The sequence below is a fragment of the Manacus vitellinus genome, unplaced genomic scaffold (genome assembly GCF_001715985.3).
Source record: "Manacus vitellinus isolate BGI_N305 unplaced genomic scaffold, ASM171598v3 scaffold_27_pilon, whole genome shotgun sequence".
NCBI classification, from domain to species: domain Eukaryota; kingdom Metazoa; phylum Chordata; class Aves; order Passeriformes; family Pipridae; genus Manacus; species Manacus vitellinus.
The window spans coordinates 10,331,609-10,350,028 of NW_021940039.1; the positions used below are offsets into that span (position 1 = coordinate 10,331,609).

The 18,420-nt window shown below is 53.1% G+C and overlaps 1 protein-coding gene across 1 annotated transcript in view; it reads left to right on the forward strand.

Moving 5' to 3' along the window:
* Positions 1-18,420, forward strand: part of RGS3 (regulator of G protein signaling 3) — a 66,603-nt gene that overhangs the window by 3,439 nt on the left and 44,744 nt on the right. Inside the window, exons 3-8 of the mRNA XM_029960615.1 lie at positions 2,199-2,280; positions 2,967-3,072; positions 3,321-3,657; positions 4,379-4,418; positions 8,561-8,748; positions 10,330-10,413. Coding sequence (XP_029816475.1) covers positions 2,199-2,280; positions 2,967-3,072; positions 3,321-3,657; positions 4,379-4,418; positions 8,561-8,748; positions 10,330-10,413 — 837 coding nt within the window. The remainder of the gene's footprint in view (positions 1-2,198; positions 2,281-2,966; positions 3,073-3,320; positions 3,658-4,378; positions 4,419-8,560; positions 8,749-10,329; positions 10,414-18,420) is intronic.

The following is an 18,420-nucleotide window of genomic DNA, read 5'->3' on the forward strand; positions in this document are numbered from 1 at the left end:
CCAGCTCAGGTTCACTTCTCCCTGCACTCCTGTGCTCATCTTTCAGGTTAAGCTAAAGCTGCTGTGGGAAACAGTGAACACTGGGGGTTTCAAAAGCAGCAGTTTAACCCAGAGTGCCCAATTCTTGCCAGGACTTTGGTGACCACCCCATGCAGGAATGTTGCTCTGCCTGGTATTAATGACAACTGACTCTGGTTTGTGTCTTAGACCCTCTCAAGGCTCTATTTTGACAATTCCTTCTGCATTTTTGGACAAAGTTTGGGTACAATGAGCCTCTGTGGTGCTGGGGTCTTTCCCCACCTGCCACCCACCCACCTCCCAGCTCGTGCCAGGTGCTCAGAGTTCTTAGTTCTGTGCACAGCAGTAAAAATGGGCAAAAAATCAGCTGCCTGTGATGGCTGTGGAGGTGGGAACTGAGGAGAAGGAACCATCGGGGAGAAGCTGCTCTTTAGTGGCCCAGGGAAGGGTCTCCATTGGTGGGGGACAAGAGCCAGCCAGCTCAGGGAGAAGTGGGAGACCTGGAAGCCCTGGGCTGGGAAGTGCCCGCGGAGTCTCCGTGGTGGGAGAGATGCTGGGCTGGCTCCTGAGCTGCTGCAGAGCTCAGATCCCCTGTGCTTGGCACTGGAGGTGGAATCATAGAATACAGAATATCCTGAGCTGGAAGGGATTCACAGGGATCAGTCCTCGTTGGGCTGAGCTGGGAGGTTGGTTCCAAAGTGCAGAACCACCTCTTTGAGGATCCAACAAACTCCAGAGATAAAAAGACTCAGCATGGTGGGACTGGACCTATGTTTTAATCTTGCCAGGGAAAGCCAGTTTCTCTTTTGAAACCTGTTTTTATGCTGAGCAGGGACAAGGTGCAGGGAAGTGAAAGCTCCCTGCATTTGTGAAGGAGCAAGGAACCAGATCTCCCCCTTGGCTGAATTCCTCATCTCTCTGACTGTTTGTTCTCAAAATAATACAGGTCAGATGTTGGATTTTTAATGTTCTTTTCTCTGTCAGTAAAACAAGCATCTTGATCAATGTCTTGGGGGCTAATCAGGTATTTACAGGATCTGTCATGCTGAGCTGCTGCTGGAAGCCAACGTCAAAAAATAAGTATAATTTCACTAATAAGCTCAATGCTCCTTGAATCAGGGGGAGAAATGAGTCTAAGTCAACACAGCATCCATCTTCTCCAAACTCAGCAAGGGAAAACACACTCAGCCCAGGGAGGGGGTGATGCACACAGCCTGGGCCAGCACAGATGCCTCGAGGACAGGAGCTTGCTGAGCCTCACAGTCCCCTCCAGAGCAGAGGAGAACTGCTTGTTCTGTATTATCCAACAGGAAATGAAACATTCAAGTAACTTGCTTACAGGAGTTGTGTTAGAAATCAGAGTCAGAGCCACACTGCCAGGTTTTCCTTCCTAATGGCTTATAAGACCTTTCCTTACACTTGCAAGAGTTGAGAGCAGAGACTTGTGTGTGCTCAACAAACACTCCTTTTGTGGCATTCCATGGATCTTTGGCTGGATTTGGCATTGTTTTTTAGCACCTTTTCTGCCTCCCCTTGGCTGCAGCAGGGAGAGACCCATTGTTTGTGAGGGTCACACAGTGACAGCCCTTCCCCAGGACAGTTCTTTCTCGAAATCCCAGAATCACAGAATGTGCTGACTTTGAAGGGACCCACAAGGATCAGCGAGTCCAACCCTCAGCCCTGCACAGGCCCATCCCCAAGGGTCACACCCTGTGCCCCAGAGGATCATCAAACTCTCCTGGAGCTCTGGCAGCCTTGGGGCTGTGCCCACTGCCCTGGGGAGCCTGGTCAGTGCCCAACCAGCCTCTGGGGGAAGAACCTTTTCATGAGATCCAACCTGACCCTGCCCTGACACAGCTCCAGACCATTCCCAGAGCTCAGTCCCTGCCCCTCCTCTGCCCCTCCCCAGGAAGCTGGAACTGCCATGAGCTCTCCCCTCAGTCTCCTCCAGCTGAACACCCCAAGTACCCTCAGTGTCCTCCCCCAGCTTCAAATCAAGGCCCTTCCCCATCCTCGTTGCCTCCTTTGGACACTCTCTAATGGCTTCAGCTCTTCCTGACACTGTGGCAGTTCCTGTGTGCCCAGAGGCTGTGGGGCAGTGGGTGAGGGTGATGGGGGTGCTCCCCCAGCACACAGAGCAGCTGCTCTCCCACTGACCAGGCTCTGGTGTCTCCCTGCAGATCACGATCCCTCGAGGGAGTGATGGCTTTGGTTTCACCATCTGCTGTGACTCCCCAGTCCGTGTGCAGGCCGTGGACTCCGGTAAGAGATCAGATCATGTTTGTCCCTCTTGGTTTGAATGAATGACTCTGCTCCTTCTTTGCTTCCCGGAGCACGTTGGGATTCCAAAGCTCCCACGCCTTGCAGGACTCTGGTTCCCTCTGAGGAACTGCACTTAATGAATTCTCTGTTGCCTCTAAAGAGGTCAGAGGCCACTGAGTTAACACTGTCATTATTCTGCCAGGGTTTTGCAGTAATTTGCAGAGATTTTGTTCCCTTCCCTCTCCACCCTCAAAACTGTCCAGTTGGTTTGGAGACCAATGGAAAGTATCTGGGATGGAAGTGGGTCAGAGAGGACACAGAGGGAGCAGGACTGTGGGAACCCTGAGTTGCTGGAGTAGATCCTCTTGCTGTGGATCTGTGGTATGGCCTTGGTGTCTCCATTGTACCATGGTGCTCCCCACTGCACCCCAGGAAACATGGGAAGTTCCTGCAATAGCTCTGGGAGAGTGTTTGTGGCTCTATCCTGGTGCTCTGTGTGTGTGTGGTGCTGGAAGGTGAAGCTCCAGGTTACCTGGCCCCACTTCATTTCCAGGTGTTGGAGCAACAGATTGGGTTTGGAGGAGTCAGTGGTGCAAGCTGTGAGATGCCTCCAAGCCCCAGGGCCTCTCCCCCTCAAACTCAGCTCCCTGTCCAGCGGGTGACTGGCATTTGTCTACCTCTCACAGGTGGCCCAGCAGAGAAGGCAGGTCTGCAGCAGCTGGACACGGTGCTGCAGCTGAATGAGCAGCCTGTGGAGCACTGGAAATGTGTGGAGCTGGCTCACGAAATCCGGTGAGTATTCACCCAAAACACCAGCGCAGGGCTCTGGGAGAGGTGGTTTGAGGGAGTTCAGGGCAGGAGCTTCGAGTGGTTACAGGAAGGGGAAGGCTCTGAGGGATGTAGGACGCTGGGAAAGGATTCCCTGGAGTAGAAGAAAGGATGCAGAGGCTGGGGAGTGCAGGACAGGGGCAGAGGCACAGGGAGGAAGGACTGGCTGAGTGACGTGGGCTCCTCACTCCCTTCTGCTCCACCTTTTGTAGGAACTGTCCCACTGAGATCATCCTGCTGGTGTGGAGGCTGGTCCCGCAGGTGAAGGCAGGCCCCGAGGGGATGATCCGCAGGTCCTCCTGCAAGTCCACCTACGACCTGCAGTGCCCCCCGCACAAGCGGGAGAAGAACAGCGCGGGCCCCGCGGCCGAGCAGCGCCGCAGCTGCCACGTCCTGTGTGACAGCAGCGAGGGGCTGCTGCTCAACGGCTGGGACAGGTACACCGAGCTGGGCAAGAGGGGCCAGAACACCCTGCCAGCCCTATCCCGGGTGCCCTCGGCCGCCGACCAGAACTACATCATCCTGACGCCCCTGAACCCGGGGAGCCAGGTAGGGCTGCGGGTCCCCGTGGGCTCTGTGTGTGCTGGGGCCTCTCTGGGCCCCGCTTCAGTCCTACCAGTGTCATCTCTAAGTGTTTGCAAGGCCGTGTGCCAGCTTTGCAGGCCACTCCTGTGTCCCTTAGTGGAGCTTTCACTGTTTTCCTAAAACATTTCCCACTGGGACTGCAGAGCTGGGATGGGGCAGCTCCGATCCCTGTGAGCAGGGACAGGACCCAGGGAGCAGCTGGAGCTGTGTCAGGGCAGGGTCAGGTTGGATCTCAGCAAAAGGTTCTTCCCTCAGAGCGGGGTTGGGCACTGACCAGGCTCCCCAGGGCAGTGGGCACAGCCCCAAGGCTGCCAGAGCTCCAGGAGAGTTTGGATGATCCTCTGGGGCACAGGGTGTGACCCTTGGGGATGGGCCTGTGCAGGGCTGAGGGTTGGACTGGATGACCCTTGTGAGTCCCTTCCAGCTCAGGTTATTCCATGGTTCCATGTGGCCTGCTGTCTCAGGGCTCACTCCTGGGGTATGGGAAGGATATGGGGAGTGTTGCTGCACAGACCACAGTGCAGGTCTCATTTTCTGCTGGCAACGGGGCAAAGAAATAGTTTTGCCCTCTCTGAGGTGCTTTGGCTTGGCTGGGTTTGGCGTGTTAAAATTTGCAGCTGGTTGTTGTAATTGTCCCTCAGTCCTGCTGCAGGTGACTGTGTCCTGTCTGGGTTGTGTCTTACAGCTGCTGAGGCCTGTCTATCAAGAGGATGACACTACTGGGGGTAAGTTGTCCATGTGCTGGGAATGCTGCTCAGAGCACCCTGAGCAGATAAGCAGGTCTTTCTGGCACTGTCAAATCCTTGCCTTTAGCCCTGCAATGGGGTCCCTCATGTTTTTAGGACAGCAGCAGAAGCCTGGGGCTTTTGGGTAGGGTCATCTTCCCTCCCTGAGCCCAGAGGGGAGCACCTCCTGGTGAGAAGGTGTGTGGGAGCTCACAGAGGGCTGGTGGTGGGGACTTTCCAACAGGGGCAGGGTGAAAGCACCAAGTGTGAAAGTGCAAACAACTGTGGTTCCCCACATGTGTCTGTGGGCCCACCCATGACGTGTTTCCCTTCTCATTCATGGTGCCTTTTTGGGGGTTTAATCCCTGCTTTGAGGTTCCCTTCAGTCCTGAGGGAATGAGGGTGGCTCTGACTCAGACTGGCACAAGCAGGAGAGCAGGCTGTCCGGCCAGATTTGGGCAGTACTCATGCCCTGGGCTGCTGCAAGGTCTCTGTCAGTCTCTGGACCAGCTCTCCTCAAAAAAACCTTTGAAACATGAATTCATAGCATAAAACATACTTGTAACAGGTGTGCTGGCTCTTCCTGGAGCACCAGGTGTGGTTGGGCTTGTGGGAGGAGTGGGCTGGGTGTGTGTCAGGGCTGGGCACTGCAGGAATCCAGGTCCGTGTGGAAATACCTGCTGTCAGCTCATTGATTTGGGGGTTTTGGGAGGCTGTGCTTGCACCCTGGCCTGTTGGGATGAGCTGCATGTCCATGGGAGAGCTGAGCTTTTCGTTGGGATCTTGCAGGAGTGTCTGTCCCTCAGCAGTCCCTCTCTGGTGAGGGCACAGCTGGAAAACTTTGTGCTGCCCTTGTGGGGCAGTGTCCTTAGAAAACAAAGTGTGGGGCTGCCAAAGCCATGGTGGGGGTGCTGAGCAGCAGGAGGGAGCAGTGTGGGTCCAAAGTGTGCCCTGGGTGCTCCCAGCCCTGGAGCTCTGCAGCCAGGAGAATTTTCCACACTCAACTGCAAGGGATGTTTTGTTCATGGATAATTGCAGCTCTTTCCTGCTGATTGTGGATCCTGTGAAAAGATGAGCTGGACTATGGGGCCTTGTTCTTACAGTGGGGTGTGATTTGAAAGACTTGGGCTTCTTCCCATAAGAATTTTTGGACTTTTTATGTATTGTTTTTAGTTATTTAATGTTAAGTCTTCAAAAGGAGGAAGGTGTTAGTTAACCTGGGCAGGGATGAAGTGTGACAGGAGCTGACACTTGGGGCAGGCTGGGTGCAAAGCCAGGACTCGTTCAGGTGATGAATTCCTCTGATAAAGTGAGGTGATTTAGGGACAAGAGGAAAAACAGATCCTGAACAGCCCAGACAGATTGTACCTGCCCTGTGTTGAGCTGTCTCTTGTGCTTTGATTTTATCTGGCAGTGCAACCATGAAAAAGGGAAAAGGGAAAATGTCAGGATTAATGCACTTAGAGGTGGAAACAACCTTTTAGGTCACCAAGGCCCCCCCCTGCAAAGGCAGCTGCTAAAGCCAGCAGTAAACAGGCTGGCTTCCCACCCCAGTGCTGGCTGGCTCTGCTGCCTTTATCTGAGAGAAAATACACTATTTCCTAATACTTAATAGAATATGTAATGGTGGGCAGGCTCATTTATTTGCTTTGGACAAGACCTTATCTGCCCTGAGCCATGTTCAGGAGTGTTTTGGCTCATTTCTGCTTGGGAAGGTTCTGGGTATCCCAGAAAAGGGCAGAAAGCTGCTGTGGTGGGAGCAGGAGCTCCTGGCTGGCTGCAGGGAGGGAGGGAGGGAAGGAGGGAGGGAGAGATGCTGGAGGTCTCTGCTGGCAGAGGGAGCTGCAGGAGCTGCTCATACCTGTTCCTGAGACATCCCTGTGGGAGAGAAGCTCCAGCTTCTCACCTGGATGTGTTAAATCCAAGTGGAGGGGGCTGCCTGCAGGACTTGAGCTGACTCAGTTCATCAGCTTCAGGAGGGAGGGAGGAAGGAAATATTTTGATTTTGATTTGTCAGTGGGGCTTCTTTTGAAAAAGACATGAATTTTTGGTTAGAGAGACGTCCAGTTCCTGTTGGAGTTGTTGTCTGTCAGTTTTAGGACAGAGCACAGGTTGCTGGTGCCCAGCAGGACGTGGTCTGGGGTTAAGGGCTCTGGGAGAACACAGACCTGTCCTGTTTTCTCTCCACAGCAGGGTGAGTCCCTCTGCTGTGGTGATGGAGGTCCATGTATGGCAGTAGAGATGTGCACTGTGGGCCTGGGGACATCAGGCATGGCCAAAACTAGAGAAAGCTGATGCCTCTGGGCCTGAAGGATTAAAGCCATTAATAGGAAATATTTCACAGCACACCTGAGAGCAGAGCAGCCCCATGGGCAGCAGCTTGGCAGCTCCTCACTGCAGACTGGCAGGTGTGGAAGCTGGTGTTGGCTTGTTGGTGGGAAGGGTCACAGCTCTGCTGGACCAGCTGAGGTGGGACTGCAGAGGAAATCTTCTGTGTAATCCCTGCTCTCAGTGAGGAGAACAGCTCTGTGCAGGGAACAGGGACAGGGTGAGACACCAGTCAGGCTGCTCGGACTGTTTCCAGCACCAAAATGTGATGCTGAAAAACAGTGGATGGTGTGACAGCCTCATGCACAGTGAGGTCATCCTTTATAAATACACCCCATGTCTGAATAACCATCACATCCCTGGGAGCAGTTTGGAAAGGCATGGACTGATCCCATGGGCATGAATGTGTTTATAACTTCTGTCCTTTCTCTGACACCTCCAATCTCAGTATCTTGTGATTAACCCACCAACCAGTGCCCTATGTCATGACATTCCTGCACTCTGCTAACTCCCATGCCCAGTGTCCAGAGCAGTCAAGGCTTGTGTGGATAAAACTGTTCTGATGTTTAAATTTCCAGAGTTTTTCTTCTTTTTCCCCCCACCCTGGATAGTTTTCCCCTCCCTGAAAAGGAGGGTCATAGTTCAGTGGTGCAGGCAGATATTCCCCAATGGTGGGAAGCTCCTCAGTGCTCCTGTAATTCCAAAATATCCGTTTAAAGTCATATGTGGGTTTGTTCTGTATTTCTTAATTTGTACTTTGCGTGCTGCAGAGGGAGGTGTGTGTATCAGTTCCACATCTCTTCCTCCAAAGCACTGGATCCCAAAGCTGTGCAGGAGTCAGTGTGTGCCCAGAGACAGATCATCACAGAGTCACACACTGGTTTGGGCTGGGAGGGGATCTTAAACCCATCCAGTCCCACCCATGGGCAGGGACACCTTCCACTAGCCCAGGTTGTTCCAAGCCCTGTCCAACCTGGCCTTGGACACTTCCAGGGATGGGGCAGCCACAGCTTCTCTGGGCAACCTGTGCCAGGGCCTCCCCACCTTCACAGGGAAGAATTCCTTCCCAATATCCCATCTAACCCTGCCCTCTGGCAGTGAGAAGCCATTCCCCCTTGTCCCCAGTCCCTCTTCAGCTCTCCTGGAGCTCCTTTAGGCCCTGGAAGGGGCTCTGAGGTCTCCTTGGATCCTTCTCTTTTCCAGGTAAACCCCCCCAGCTCTCCCAGCCTGGCTCCTGAGCAGAGGGGCTCCAGCCCTTTTGAACACCTTTGTGGCCTCTTTTGGATTTGCTCCAACAGCTTCACATCCTCCTTGTGTTGGGGACCCCAGAACTGGAGGCAGCTCTATAGGGGGGTCTCAGGGGGGCAGAGTAGAGAGGGAGAACATTAGGTGGGATGTGCTGGCCTGAAGCAGAGCTTGCTGTGCCTTCCCTGGGGTCTTGTTTGCACGTTCACAGACGTGTCTGTGCTGCTGGTGGGATCCAGGGAACTCCTTGGTGGGATCCAGGGAACTCCTTGGTGGGATCCAGGGAACTCCTTGGTCCAGCGACTGAGCAGCTCTTGAGCAGAAATGCAAAGGGACATCTCCTTTTGCACAAGGAAAAATGAAATCAGTGCTGTTATTTCATGAGTCCCTGGGACACTTTGATAGCAGAGTGATGACTCTCCCTGCAGCTCTTGGCTCCAGCTCTTCCCTGTAGGTTTTCCATACCCTCCTCCAGCCTGGGAGAGCAGACCCCGAGCTGGCAGCGGGCAGAGCGATGCAGGAGCTCCCTCCTCATTCTGAGTTTCTCTCTGCCTCTGCTGTCCATCCAGGGAATGCTTCTAAAGGGAAATCCCACACGGGCTCTGGGAGGAAATCCAGGCTGATGAAGACTGTGCAGTCCATGAAGAGCTATGGGAACTACCAGAACTGCACCATAGTGAGACCCCACATCCCACACTCCTACGGCACCTATGTGACCCTGGCCCCCAAAGTGCTGGTGTTCCCCATCTTTGTGCAGGTGAGTGCAGCTGGAATGAGGTGTCACTGATGGGATCAGGGCCCAGCAGGGCACATGGGGTCTAGGCTGCCCTGCAAGGTGGATCTCTTTCCAACAGTATCTTCCATGAGTGCACAGATCCCTGTTGTGCTCAGCTCTCCTCTGGAGCTGGCTGTGCTGAGCACAGTGCTGGGGACTGTCCCAAAGGGAACTGTGTCCTGCCCAACTGATTCTCTCTTGGAGTTTTTTCCCTTTTCAACTTTCAGATCTGGTTCTCAGTGCTTGCTTCAGTCAGGAGAGGGTATCCTGGCTTCTGAGCTTCAGCACCCAACTCTGTGACTGCAGATCAATGTGGTTCCTTCCCAAGGGTTCTTTGTGCTGTCAGTGTGCAGATGAAGAGGTTTTAGTTTAGCTGGTGGCCAGCACTAAAGTCGTGGACAAGGATGTGTTAGTGTGCAGTTATGGTTTGACAGGGAATTTTCTGCTTCCCCTGTTCCATGAGCTGTTTTCAGAAAACAGCCCTGAATTTGGAGGTAGTGGCTCTAAAATTCCCTCTGTGTCCTTTATCTTGTCCTTTGTATGGCCAGAACCCCAAGAAAACTCATCTAACTCATATGTTTTCATATGTTGCTGATGAATCCCTTCGTCTCTGAGCTGTCAGGGCTCCATCCTCCCCTGGCACCAGCAGTGGCACTGTCACCTCAGCTCACACTGGTGACTTCCTTTGGGCTGAAACCATGGCCTGTGTTTCCTGTCACTCCAACCTGAGGCAGTGGGTTCCCTGGGGCAGTGTGGGGCTGGGCTGGGGCTGGGGCAGGTTTGTGCTCAGCTCCATCCTCCCAGTGGCACCGGGGTGGCTGCTCACGTTGGCACCAGTGTGTTCAGCAGCCTTGGCTGGGTGTGCTTTGCCTTTGGTGGGAACACAACTGGCACTTCTGCCTCCTTGCTCCCAAAACTTGTCTTGGATGGAGACTGAGGGGTTTCTGCCACTTCAGGAGCTGGTTTTCACTTGGCACTGTCTCATGCTTCAGGCCCTGTTCCCACTGTCTGTGCTGCTCCTGAGGGTGGTCCCGGGCTGGTTGTGCCAGGTTTGTTCTGCCCTCAGGACACCTGAACCTGTCCCTTCCTCCACCATTCCACAGAAAAGGTGGTGGATGGGGAGCTCTCCGTGGCATGAGAAGGGACTGGAATCTTAAATTTGCTTTTTTTACTGCAAGAATAATCCCTAACATCACAAATATTCGTGTCTGAGGGACGTGAGAACCTGCTGTGCCACCACTGTGGTTGTGTTTCCTGCTGAAAAACACCCATAAGCACCCCGTGCCTTGCAGAGCAGTCCCTGTACAGAGGCAAGGGCTGGTTGTCTTTTTATAGCTGGGGCTGACGTGGGTGTGAGTGGAAGGCTTTGTTTTCTCGTGTAGCTGGACTGCAGACTTCGTGTCCTTGTGACCTCAGTGTGGGGTGGCTTCTCCCTGAATGAGTTACAGCCTGAAGACCAAGTGGGTTTGGTGGGTGGAAAGTTATTCTGGCAAACCACGCTGTCAGTGGAAGGTTTGACTGTTTCTTTCATTTTCTTTTCTTTTTTTTCCCTCTCAAACACAGCCCCTTGATCTCTGCAACCCAGCCCGGACTCTGCTTCTGTCGGAGGAGCTGCTTCTTCACGAGAGCAGGAACAGGACTACAGAGGTAAGGTTTTCATGCTGTCTGAGCTTTCTGAACCTGCTCTCCTGCAGTCTGATGTAGGAGATTGAACCACAGAATCACAATGGTTTGAGTTGGAAGGGATCTTAAAGCTTATCCTGTCCCACCACCTGCCATGGGCAGGGACACCTTCCACCAGCCCAGGTTGCTCCAAGCCCCGTCCAACCTGGCCTTGGACACTTCCAGGGATGGGGCAAGCTCCACAGCTTCTCTGGCAACTGTGCCAGGGCTGCCCAACCCTCCAGGGAGGAATCCCTTCCAATATCCCATCTAAACCCTGCCCTCTGCCAGTGGAAAGCCATTCCCCCTTGTTCTGTCCCTCCAGTCCCTTGTCCAAAGTCCCTCTCCAGCTCTTCTGCAGCCCCTTTAAGCACTGGATGTGACTTTGAGAAGGGACTGGAAGGGACATCTCATTGCATTGAGAAGGGAAATATTTAACTGTGCAGTAATTATATTAATATGAGACTTGGAAAAACTTGTAGCCGGTTTATTGTGGGATAAACTAAATAAATATCAAAACTCTTATGTACTAGAAATCAACTTTTGTTCTTGTCTTCCTTTGGGCTCCCAGAGAGGAAACTACACATGGCAAATACATGTCAGTGACAGCCCAGCAGACTCAGGAGGAGGGAGTTGAAGGATATTTTGTACCAGTTTAGAGAATCAAAGGACAGAATGGTTCAGGCTGGAAGGGACCACTGGAGGTCATCCAGTCCCACCTGCTCAGGCAGGATCCCCTGGAACAGTCACTCAGGATTGGGCACAGATGGCTTTGGAACATCCCTAGGGAAGGAGAATCCACAACCCAGAACTAGAACCAGACAGAGAACTTGCTACAGGGGTTTTCTGAAATTTAGTTCCTAAAACAGGTCACATGTCCTGTCCAACTTTCACCATCCAAACTGTCAGAGTTGGGATGTGTTGATCACAATTGTTGCTGGCTTCACTTGCATTCAACTATAAAGCCTGCAAATCCCTGGAGTCTGGGAGAGAGGAGGCAGCAGCTGGCAGAGCCCACCCATGCATTGCTCACTAGTTTCTTTTGGGGTTGTTTCAGGAATCTCCCCTCTGTACAGAGTAATTTTGGGTTGAACTTAGTTACAGTGAACAATGTGTCATCTTCACAGATCTGCAAAGGAAGTTTTACTTCACTAATCTTAGTTTCTGGGTAACACCTTGTGGGTGGCCAACAGCAGAACCCCAGAGCCACCTCCCATCACTGGCCAGTTCAAACCAGTACAGGAGTGTGTTAAGTGACTCCTCTCTCTCTCTCTCTGGTTTTCAATCTGTAATTCATCCCTTGCCTTGACCTGAATCACTTTGTTTTCCCTCTCAAAAAGTACATGAAAGTACATCAAACTACAGGAAAAATTACATGATTGATTAGAAAACTTGGCACTAACTTGTTAATAGTCCCCCTGTCTGTCCTGCTGCCCTGTGCTGCCCAGGGCCTTCTGGGCACCTGCAGGAATGCAAACCAGGGAGCACCTGGCTGTGTGGCACTGCTGTGCTGGATGGCTTGGGAATACAGTGGGCAGCTGAAGTCAGGGAGCTTCTCCTGGGTGGTTTGGAGGTGCTTCCTTTCAGGTCAGACATCTCAGTAGCAGCCAAATGTGGGATAATTATGGATAATTAACGCTGTTTGCAGCCGGGGTGGAGCATGTGGGTGTGTGGGGGTGATGGAAAACCCCAGGACAAGAATGTTTGGAGGAGAGGTTCTGCTCTGTCTCCACCTCAGAGACCTGCTGTGGGCAGGATCAGAGGGAGAACATCTCAGGGAAAGGACTCTGTTTGCTTACGATGCCCTCGGGATGAGCGGGAGGCTGGGAGAGAATTTCCCTCTGGAGCTGGTGCCAGGAAAGGGCAGGGTGCTGGCCAGGAATGTGAGACAGCATTTGGGAATGATGGTGCCTCAGGGCTGTGGTGTCTGGGTGAGCCTGGCAGAGGGGCAGGGCAGGAGGGGGTGAGTAAGCAGAGTGGAAAAACAGACGTGGTGGATGGAAACAGCCCGTGGTGCTGAGCCCTGGCCGGGAGCTGGCAGTGGAGCAGCTCCTGGGACATCAGCTGTGTCCCTTGGGAAGGGCTGTCTCGTGTCTGAGTGTGTGGCAGGGCCATGGCAGGCTTGGTGGAGCTTTGAGGAATCAGGGCAGGTCCCTCTGGAAAGCCAGACTCCCCTTCTGCAGCAGAGCAGAACCTGAACTTCTGGACCCAGCAAGACCCCAAATGGCCTGGACTCAATGGAGCCTCCCCTGGTGCACAAGGGCTCTGACTGCTCTCTTTGCTGGACTCGAATTCTTTCCCTCTCCAGCCTTCTCTGCTCCCTGGACAGGCTGTCTTGTTTCCAATCAGTCCTGTCTTCTTTGCTCCATGTAGTTTTCCATTTTTCCACTGCTCTTCCCACCCAGGCTCTCTCAGGCTGGGCTCCCATGGTTTGCAGCACTGCTCTCTGTTTGTTATTAATCTGCTTTGGTTGAGTGGCTCAGGAGAGGAGGGTCTGGATGCAGGGGCTGGAGATGGAGGTCCTACTTCTTTCTTTTTTTCCCCAAACCCCAGACTCTTCTCCCTGTGGCAGTTTCCACGCCAGGCACTGCATCCTTGTCACTGAGCAAGCGCTCTCCCACCTCCTGAAGGACTCAACCTATCTCTCTGGAGGCTTGCCAGGATCTGTCCTTTCCCTGACCTTACCTCTGGGGCAATCCTTATTCAGGCCTTAATCACATCCTGTCTAGACTTTGTTGCAATTCCCGCTTTTATGGTCTCCTGAAATCCCTCCAGCCCATGGAGTGCCAGAGGAACCAGCGTGGTGCCGGCGACGGCGCGCGAGGTGTCCAACGTGGGCTTTAGCCTCGTTGATCCATCTCTAATGGACCTGGAGGCACCTTTCCAAAGCCCTGAAGTACTGGCACAGTGTGGGCCATGCTCACCCCCTTCTCAGCTCTCCTCTCTGCCCTCCTGGCAGGGTCTGCACGTCAGGATGGGCCTCCCTTGAGCTCTGAAACTCCCGGCTCTGCGGAGCCTGCAGGACGTGGACCAGCATGCCCAGGGTGATCTCTTCTCTGCAGAGCAGGAAGCTTTCCTGCCTCTCTCTCTATCTTCCCAAGTCCTGCACTGCAAGTTTCCAGCACTCCTGTCCTGGGACAGGATCTCCAGCTCCCTGGTTTGGTGGGTGACTGAGTTTGGCCAAACCCTACTTGCTGGCCCAGGTGTTTCAAGCTCATTTTCAGCCTTTTTTAGACACTTTAATTTGGGTGAAAATGACAGAAACCTGCACTTACCTCCTCCCTCCACCACGCTAGTCCCACTTGCTCTGTCCCTTCTTCACTACCACTTAATATCCTCCTCTTCCTCATTTTCACACCATTTCCCCACCTGCACAGCCACTGCTTGCTCAGTGTCTCAGGGTTGGTGTGGGACCCCTTGAGGTTTTCAGTGCTCACCCCTGATGTCCCTGATAGAAGAATATTTGTTCCAGATAAGGCAGGGTGAGGGTCAGGGTTGACAGCTAAAGCCTTCACCATGGAGCTCCTTTTGGCAAGTGTGGTGGTTTATCTTCCTCAAAGCCTGACTGAGCGTTTCAACTCCTTCCTGAGGGTGTGAATTCCATGTTGATAACCTTGGAGAAAAAAATAATGTGTGAGGCAATAAAAGAGGGTAAATAAATGCACTGTAGGCTAAAAGGCTGCTGAGTTCTTCCCCTAGAGGGTGGTTGGGCACTGCCCAGGCTCCCCAGGGCAGTGGGCACAGCCCCAAGGCTGCCAGAGCTCCAGGAGGGTTTGGACAATGCCCTGAGGGACGGGGTGGGATTGTTGGGGTGTCTGTCCAGGGCCAGGAGTTGGACTCAATGATCTTTGTGTGTCTCTTCCAAGTGATATTCTGTGATTCCATGATTCTATAAGTCTTGGAGAACGTGCATTCAATATGGATACATCCAGAAGGAAAAATCCAGGAGCAAAGGAACAGGTCATGCTTAGAGAGTAAGGGCTGTAGCATGGAAAGCAGTGACTGAAAGGCTTTGATGTGTCACTGGAGGGTGGGAAAGTCCATGTCCATCTCTGGAGAGCCATCCTGGATATGAGCACCTGCCCCAGCTGCAGGGTTGTGTCTTGGAAGCCTTGGTTCAGGGAGCACTGAGTAGGGGACTGGGTGACACCACCCTGCATGTGGGAGCTGTGCCCTTCCTGGCTGGATGAGTCCAGCAGTGATGCTGCTTGGTACAGGATGATGAGGCTGCAAGGATAAATCAAGAGCTGGAAAAACTGAGGAAGATTAAGCAAGTTTTATCCGTTTAGCTCAACTGAACTAATGGGGACACACGAACTCTGCAAACACACCCCTCATACTGGTAGCACTGGAGTTTCCCTTTGGGGATGGGACACAATTTTCTGAGAAGAATGCAGGACTGGCAAACAGCAAATGTGTGTGGCTCAGTCCTGGAGTGGATACCTGCAGTCCTGGGGTGATACCTGCAGTCCTGGGGTGATACCTGTCCCAGGAGCTCCCCACCAGGGATATAGGGTTTCTCTGGCCAGCTGCAGGCAGCCTTCCATGGCCAGCTGAGATGCAGGTGATCATCACCACGTTCTCCCATGGCAACTGGCAGCTCTATGATACAAACCCTGCCTCTGCTTCCTCATCTCCCTGTCCTGCTGGGCACTGCTGTGAGACTGTGGCTAGAGAGGGAGGATGGTGACTTGGAAAGAATCCCCGGGCTGAGGTTTTCCCTGCCAAGCTCAGGGACAATTGGTCAGGGATCCCTGATCCCTTTTTCCCATGTTCCTGCTGCAGGTGTGATGTGAGCCCTGCTCCCTCCTGTACCCAGGTGCTGGGGGCTCTCTGTGCATGGATGAGCAGAGAGGACAGGGTTAGGAAGGGAGTTAACTACTTTTAAGCATGAATGTGGCTTTGGCTTCAAGGCTTCGCTTCTAGGCACCTTTTCATAGTGATTTTGTTGCCACATTTTGCTTTCCAAGGTGTGCTGTTGGCTCCCTCCTGCCCAGGGCAGGGCTCTGTGACATTCCCAGGGTTGTCTCCTGCTCTCCCCTTGGGAGCCACACTAGCCCACTGCTCCTACCTTCCCTCCAGGCTTTCAGTGTCTCTTGATTTCCTTCAGGAAACACTTCAAAGGTGTCCCTTTCTCCTGTAACAGGGCTTTGCCAGTTCTGTGCTGGAGTTGGTCAGATCTCTCAACAGAAGAGGCTTTGCTTTTTGCTGTGGTGCAGAGCACACCCAGATAAACAGTGTGGAGACATCAGGACCAGCCTTTGTGGGCATTTTTTTTCCTCCCTGTGAAATCTGTTCACATCCCCCTGAAGGCCTGTGACAATCCCCATGTGGCCCTGGTCACTCCAGCAAGAACACAGGGGTGCCCACCTGTCTTCAGAGAGTCCTTCCACCCTCTCACCTGTTGGATTTCTGATTTTTAGGGCAGGAAATTAGTTTTGGGAAATACACAAAGCTACTCTGCCTCTCCAAGGAGCAGCTCTGGTGGGTTCTGTGTCTTACCTGGGTGAACTCAGACGTCGTGTTTCTTGTTTGTTTGCTCTTTGCTTTTACGAGCCCTGTGGTTTTTCGGGGTAGACACCAGGTCTGTTTACCCAGGGCTGTCAGGGACAGGTTACATCTTGTCAGCAGAGTGGTGGCAACCCAGGGCAGAGCTCCACGTGACTCCCCCTTATCCCTGCTGCCCCACAGCCACCCATGAGCTGAGTTTCCCTGTGCTCAGCTCTCAGGTGAGGTTTGTGTCCAGCCTCCCCCTCTGTGAGCTGGGCTGGCTCTGGCTCTGTGGCTGGAAGGGACACTCTCATTTTTCCCCCTGCAGCTTGGAGGAGCAGAGGGACCTCTGTCAACCCTTTTGTGTGGAGCTGCTCTAAGACCAAGAGTCTCCTGGCAGCAGCATCTCAGAGATGCTCCTACATAACCCACACTGGGTGTGCTTTTATCTTCTACATCCTGAATTCAGTCTGTCCCATCTACCCATAAAAGCCCAGTGTCATCTGTAAATACTTTTCATGTAATTCTGTTTCCAAGATTCCCTATCGAAACCTGCTTGGTTTTGAAGTGGTTTTCTTTTTCCTGCTGATCCTAATCTTCTTTCTACCCTTTAAACTTCCATGGGTAGTAGATCTTAAGTTTATTTCCTCCATTTCCAGTATGACCACTTGCTGATCATGCTTTTATCTCCTCCACTTTGGGTTGCTGTTCTCAAAATCCCTGAACATCTCTTTTTGGGGTTGAGAAACTGGTGGTGGCACCAGATATGTCCCAGAAAAGTTACTTTTTGGCACAAGGTGGGCATGGGATGAAGCTTGTAGTGCAGTTTGTACTTGGTTATTCCTTGTATTAATAACAAAGTCAGAAGGAATGAAGAGGGTGGATGTGGGCACCAGGCCAGCAGTGTGTTGAGAGCAGAGGGAGGGATTTTCCAAATAACACAGAGAAGAACAGCCCCTCCCTGGTTTCATTGTCAATTAAAGCTCCACCAGTAGCTTTGTGCTTATTGAGAATCCCACAAAAACGAATTTGTGCTGCAAGGAGAAATCTTGTGGCAAGGGCTTGGTTTTGGATTCAGAGCCAGGAGCTGCTGCCCTGCCGTGAGACTCAGCACCATGTGATGATGTTACCCAGCCTGTCCTCCTCAGGATGTGTGTCCATCAGCTGCTGGGCATGGAGATGAGCTGTGCCTGTGAGCAGTGACTCAGTCCCTGTCTGGGGCAGGGTCCCCTCTCCATGGGGGACTCAGTGGTGGCAGTGCTGCTCTCTCCCCACAGCCCCCAGGACACCCCCTGGGGTGTTGTTTGCTTTTGCAAAAGGGTGGCTAAAGGGCCACAAACCTGTCCTTGCTGTGGCCTGGTGTGGCAAAGCAGCTTCCCTTTGCTGAGGGAGATTTTGGGGAGCACCCCAAGGACCTTTGTCCTGCGCTGGGTGCTGAGTGTGGTTGGGCAGTGTGCTGGTCTGGCACCCAGTGTGCCCCCTGTGCCAGGCACTGTGCCCACTGCCAGGCTGCAGCCACTGCCTGGCATTGCTGGTGACCAGGGACAGCACCCAGGGAATGGCTGGAGCTGTGTCAGGGCAGGGTCAGGTTGGATCTCAGGAAAAGGTTCTTCCCCCAGAGGGTGGTTGGCACTGACCAGGCTCCCCAGGGCAGTGGGCACAGCCCCAAGGCTGCCAGAGCTCCAGGAGGGTTTGGACAACACTCTGAGGGATGGGGTGGGATTGTTGGGGTGTCTGTGCAGGGCCAGAGATTGGACTGGATGATCCTTGTGGGTCCCTTCCAGCTCAGGATACTCTGTGATTCTGGGATCCTCTGAGGTTTCTGTGTGCCCCCAGCTCCTGCTGGAGGGCAGGACAGGCTCTCACCTTGGTTGTGGCCCAGTGAATGCACCCAACTGCTCACCCCTGGCAGGCTCTGGGGTCAAGGATCTCCAGTACAGTGCAGAAGCTTGTTCTGATTTTAAAGATCACATTAATCTGTACTGATTGAACTGGGGACCTCAGGCAAGAGCCAGAGCAGAACAAAATTCACCTTCCTCACTGCTCTGGAGTAGCTCCCAGCTCCTGAGGCACTCAGGTCACTGCTTGAGCACAGCACTGAGCAGACAGTGGGGTCAGTGTTTCCTTTCCACCCACAGGGTGGTTCAGAGGTGTCAGGTTTGTTCCCTGCAGCTGCTCTCGTGGGTCCTGCAGTTGTAAAAGCCAAATTATATTTTCTCACAGAGAACAGTGAGAGGCTCCTTCGTGAGTGTGCTCAGGGCGACCAAATTTGCTTTTAGGCTACAACTTCTCCAGTGTGCTGGGATCAGTCAGCAGCAATTCCCTCCTCCTGCTCTGATTTATAACTTATGTAAATGGGAAGTGACACGAGGGAGCAGAGAGGGTGTGTTTGTGTGGAGTTAAACTGTCGGGCAGGTTTATCCCTCCTGTCACAGGACTCCACAAGGCTCAGTAAGTGGAGGGGAGCCTCATCTGGAGCTGGCTGGGAGCACCCCAAGGGGT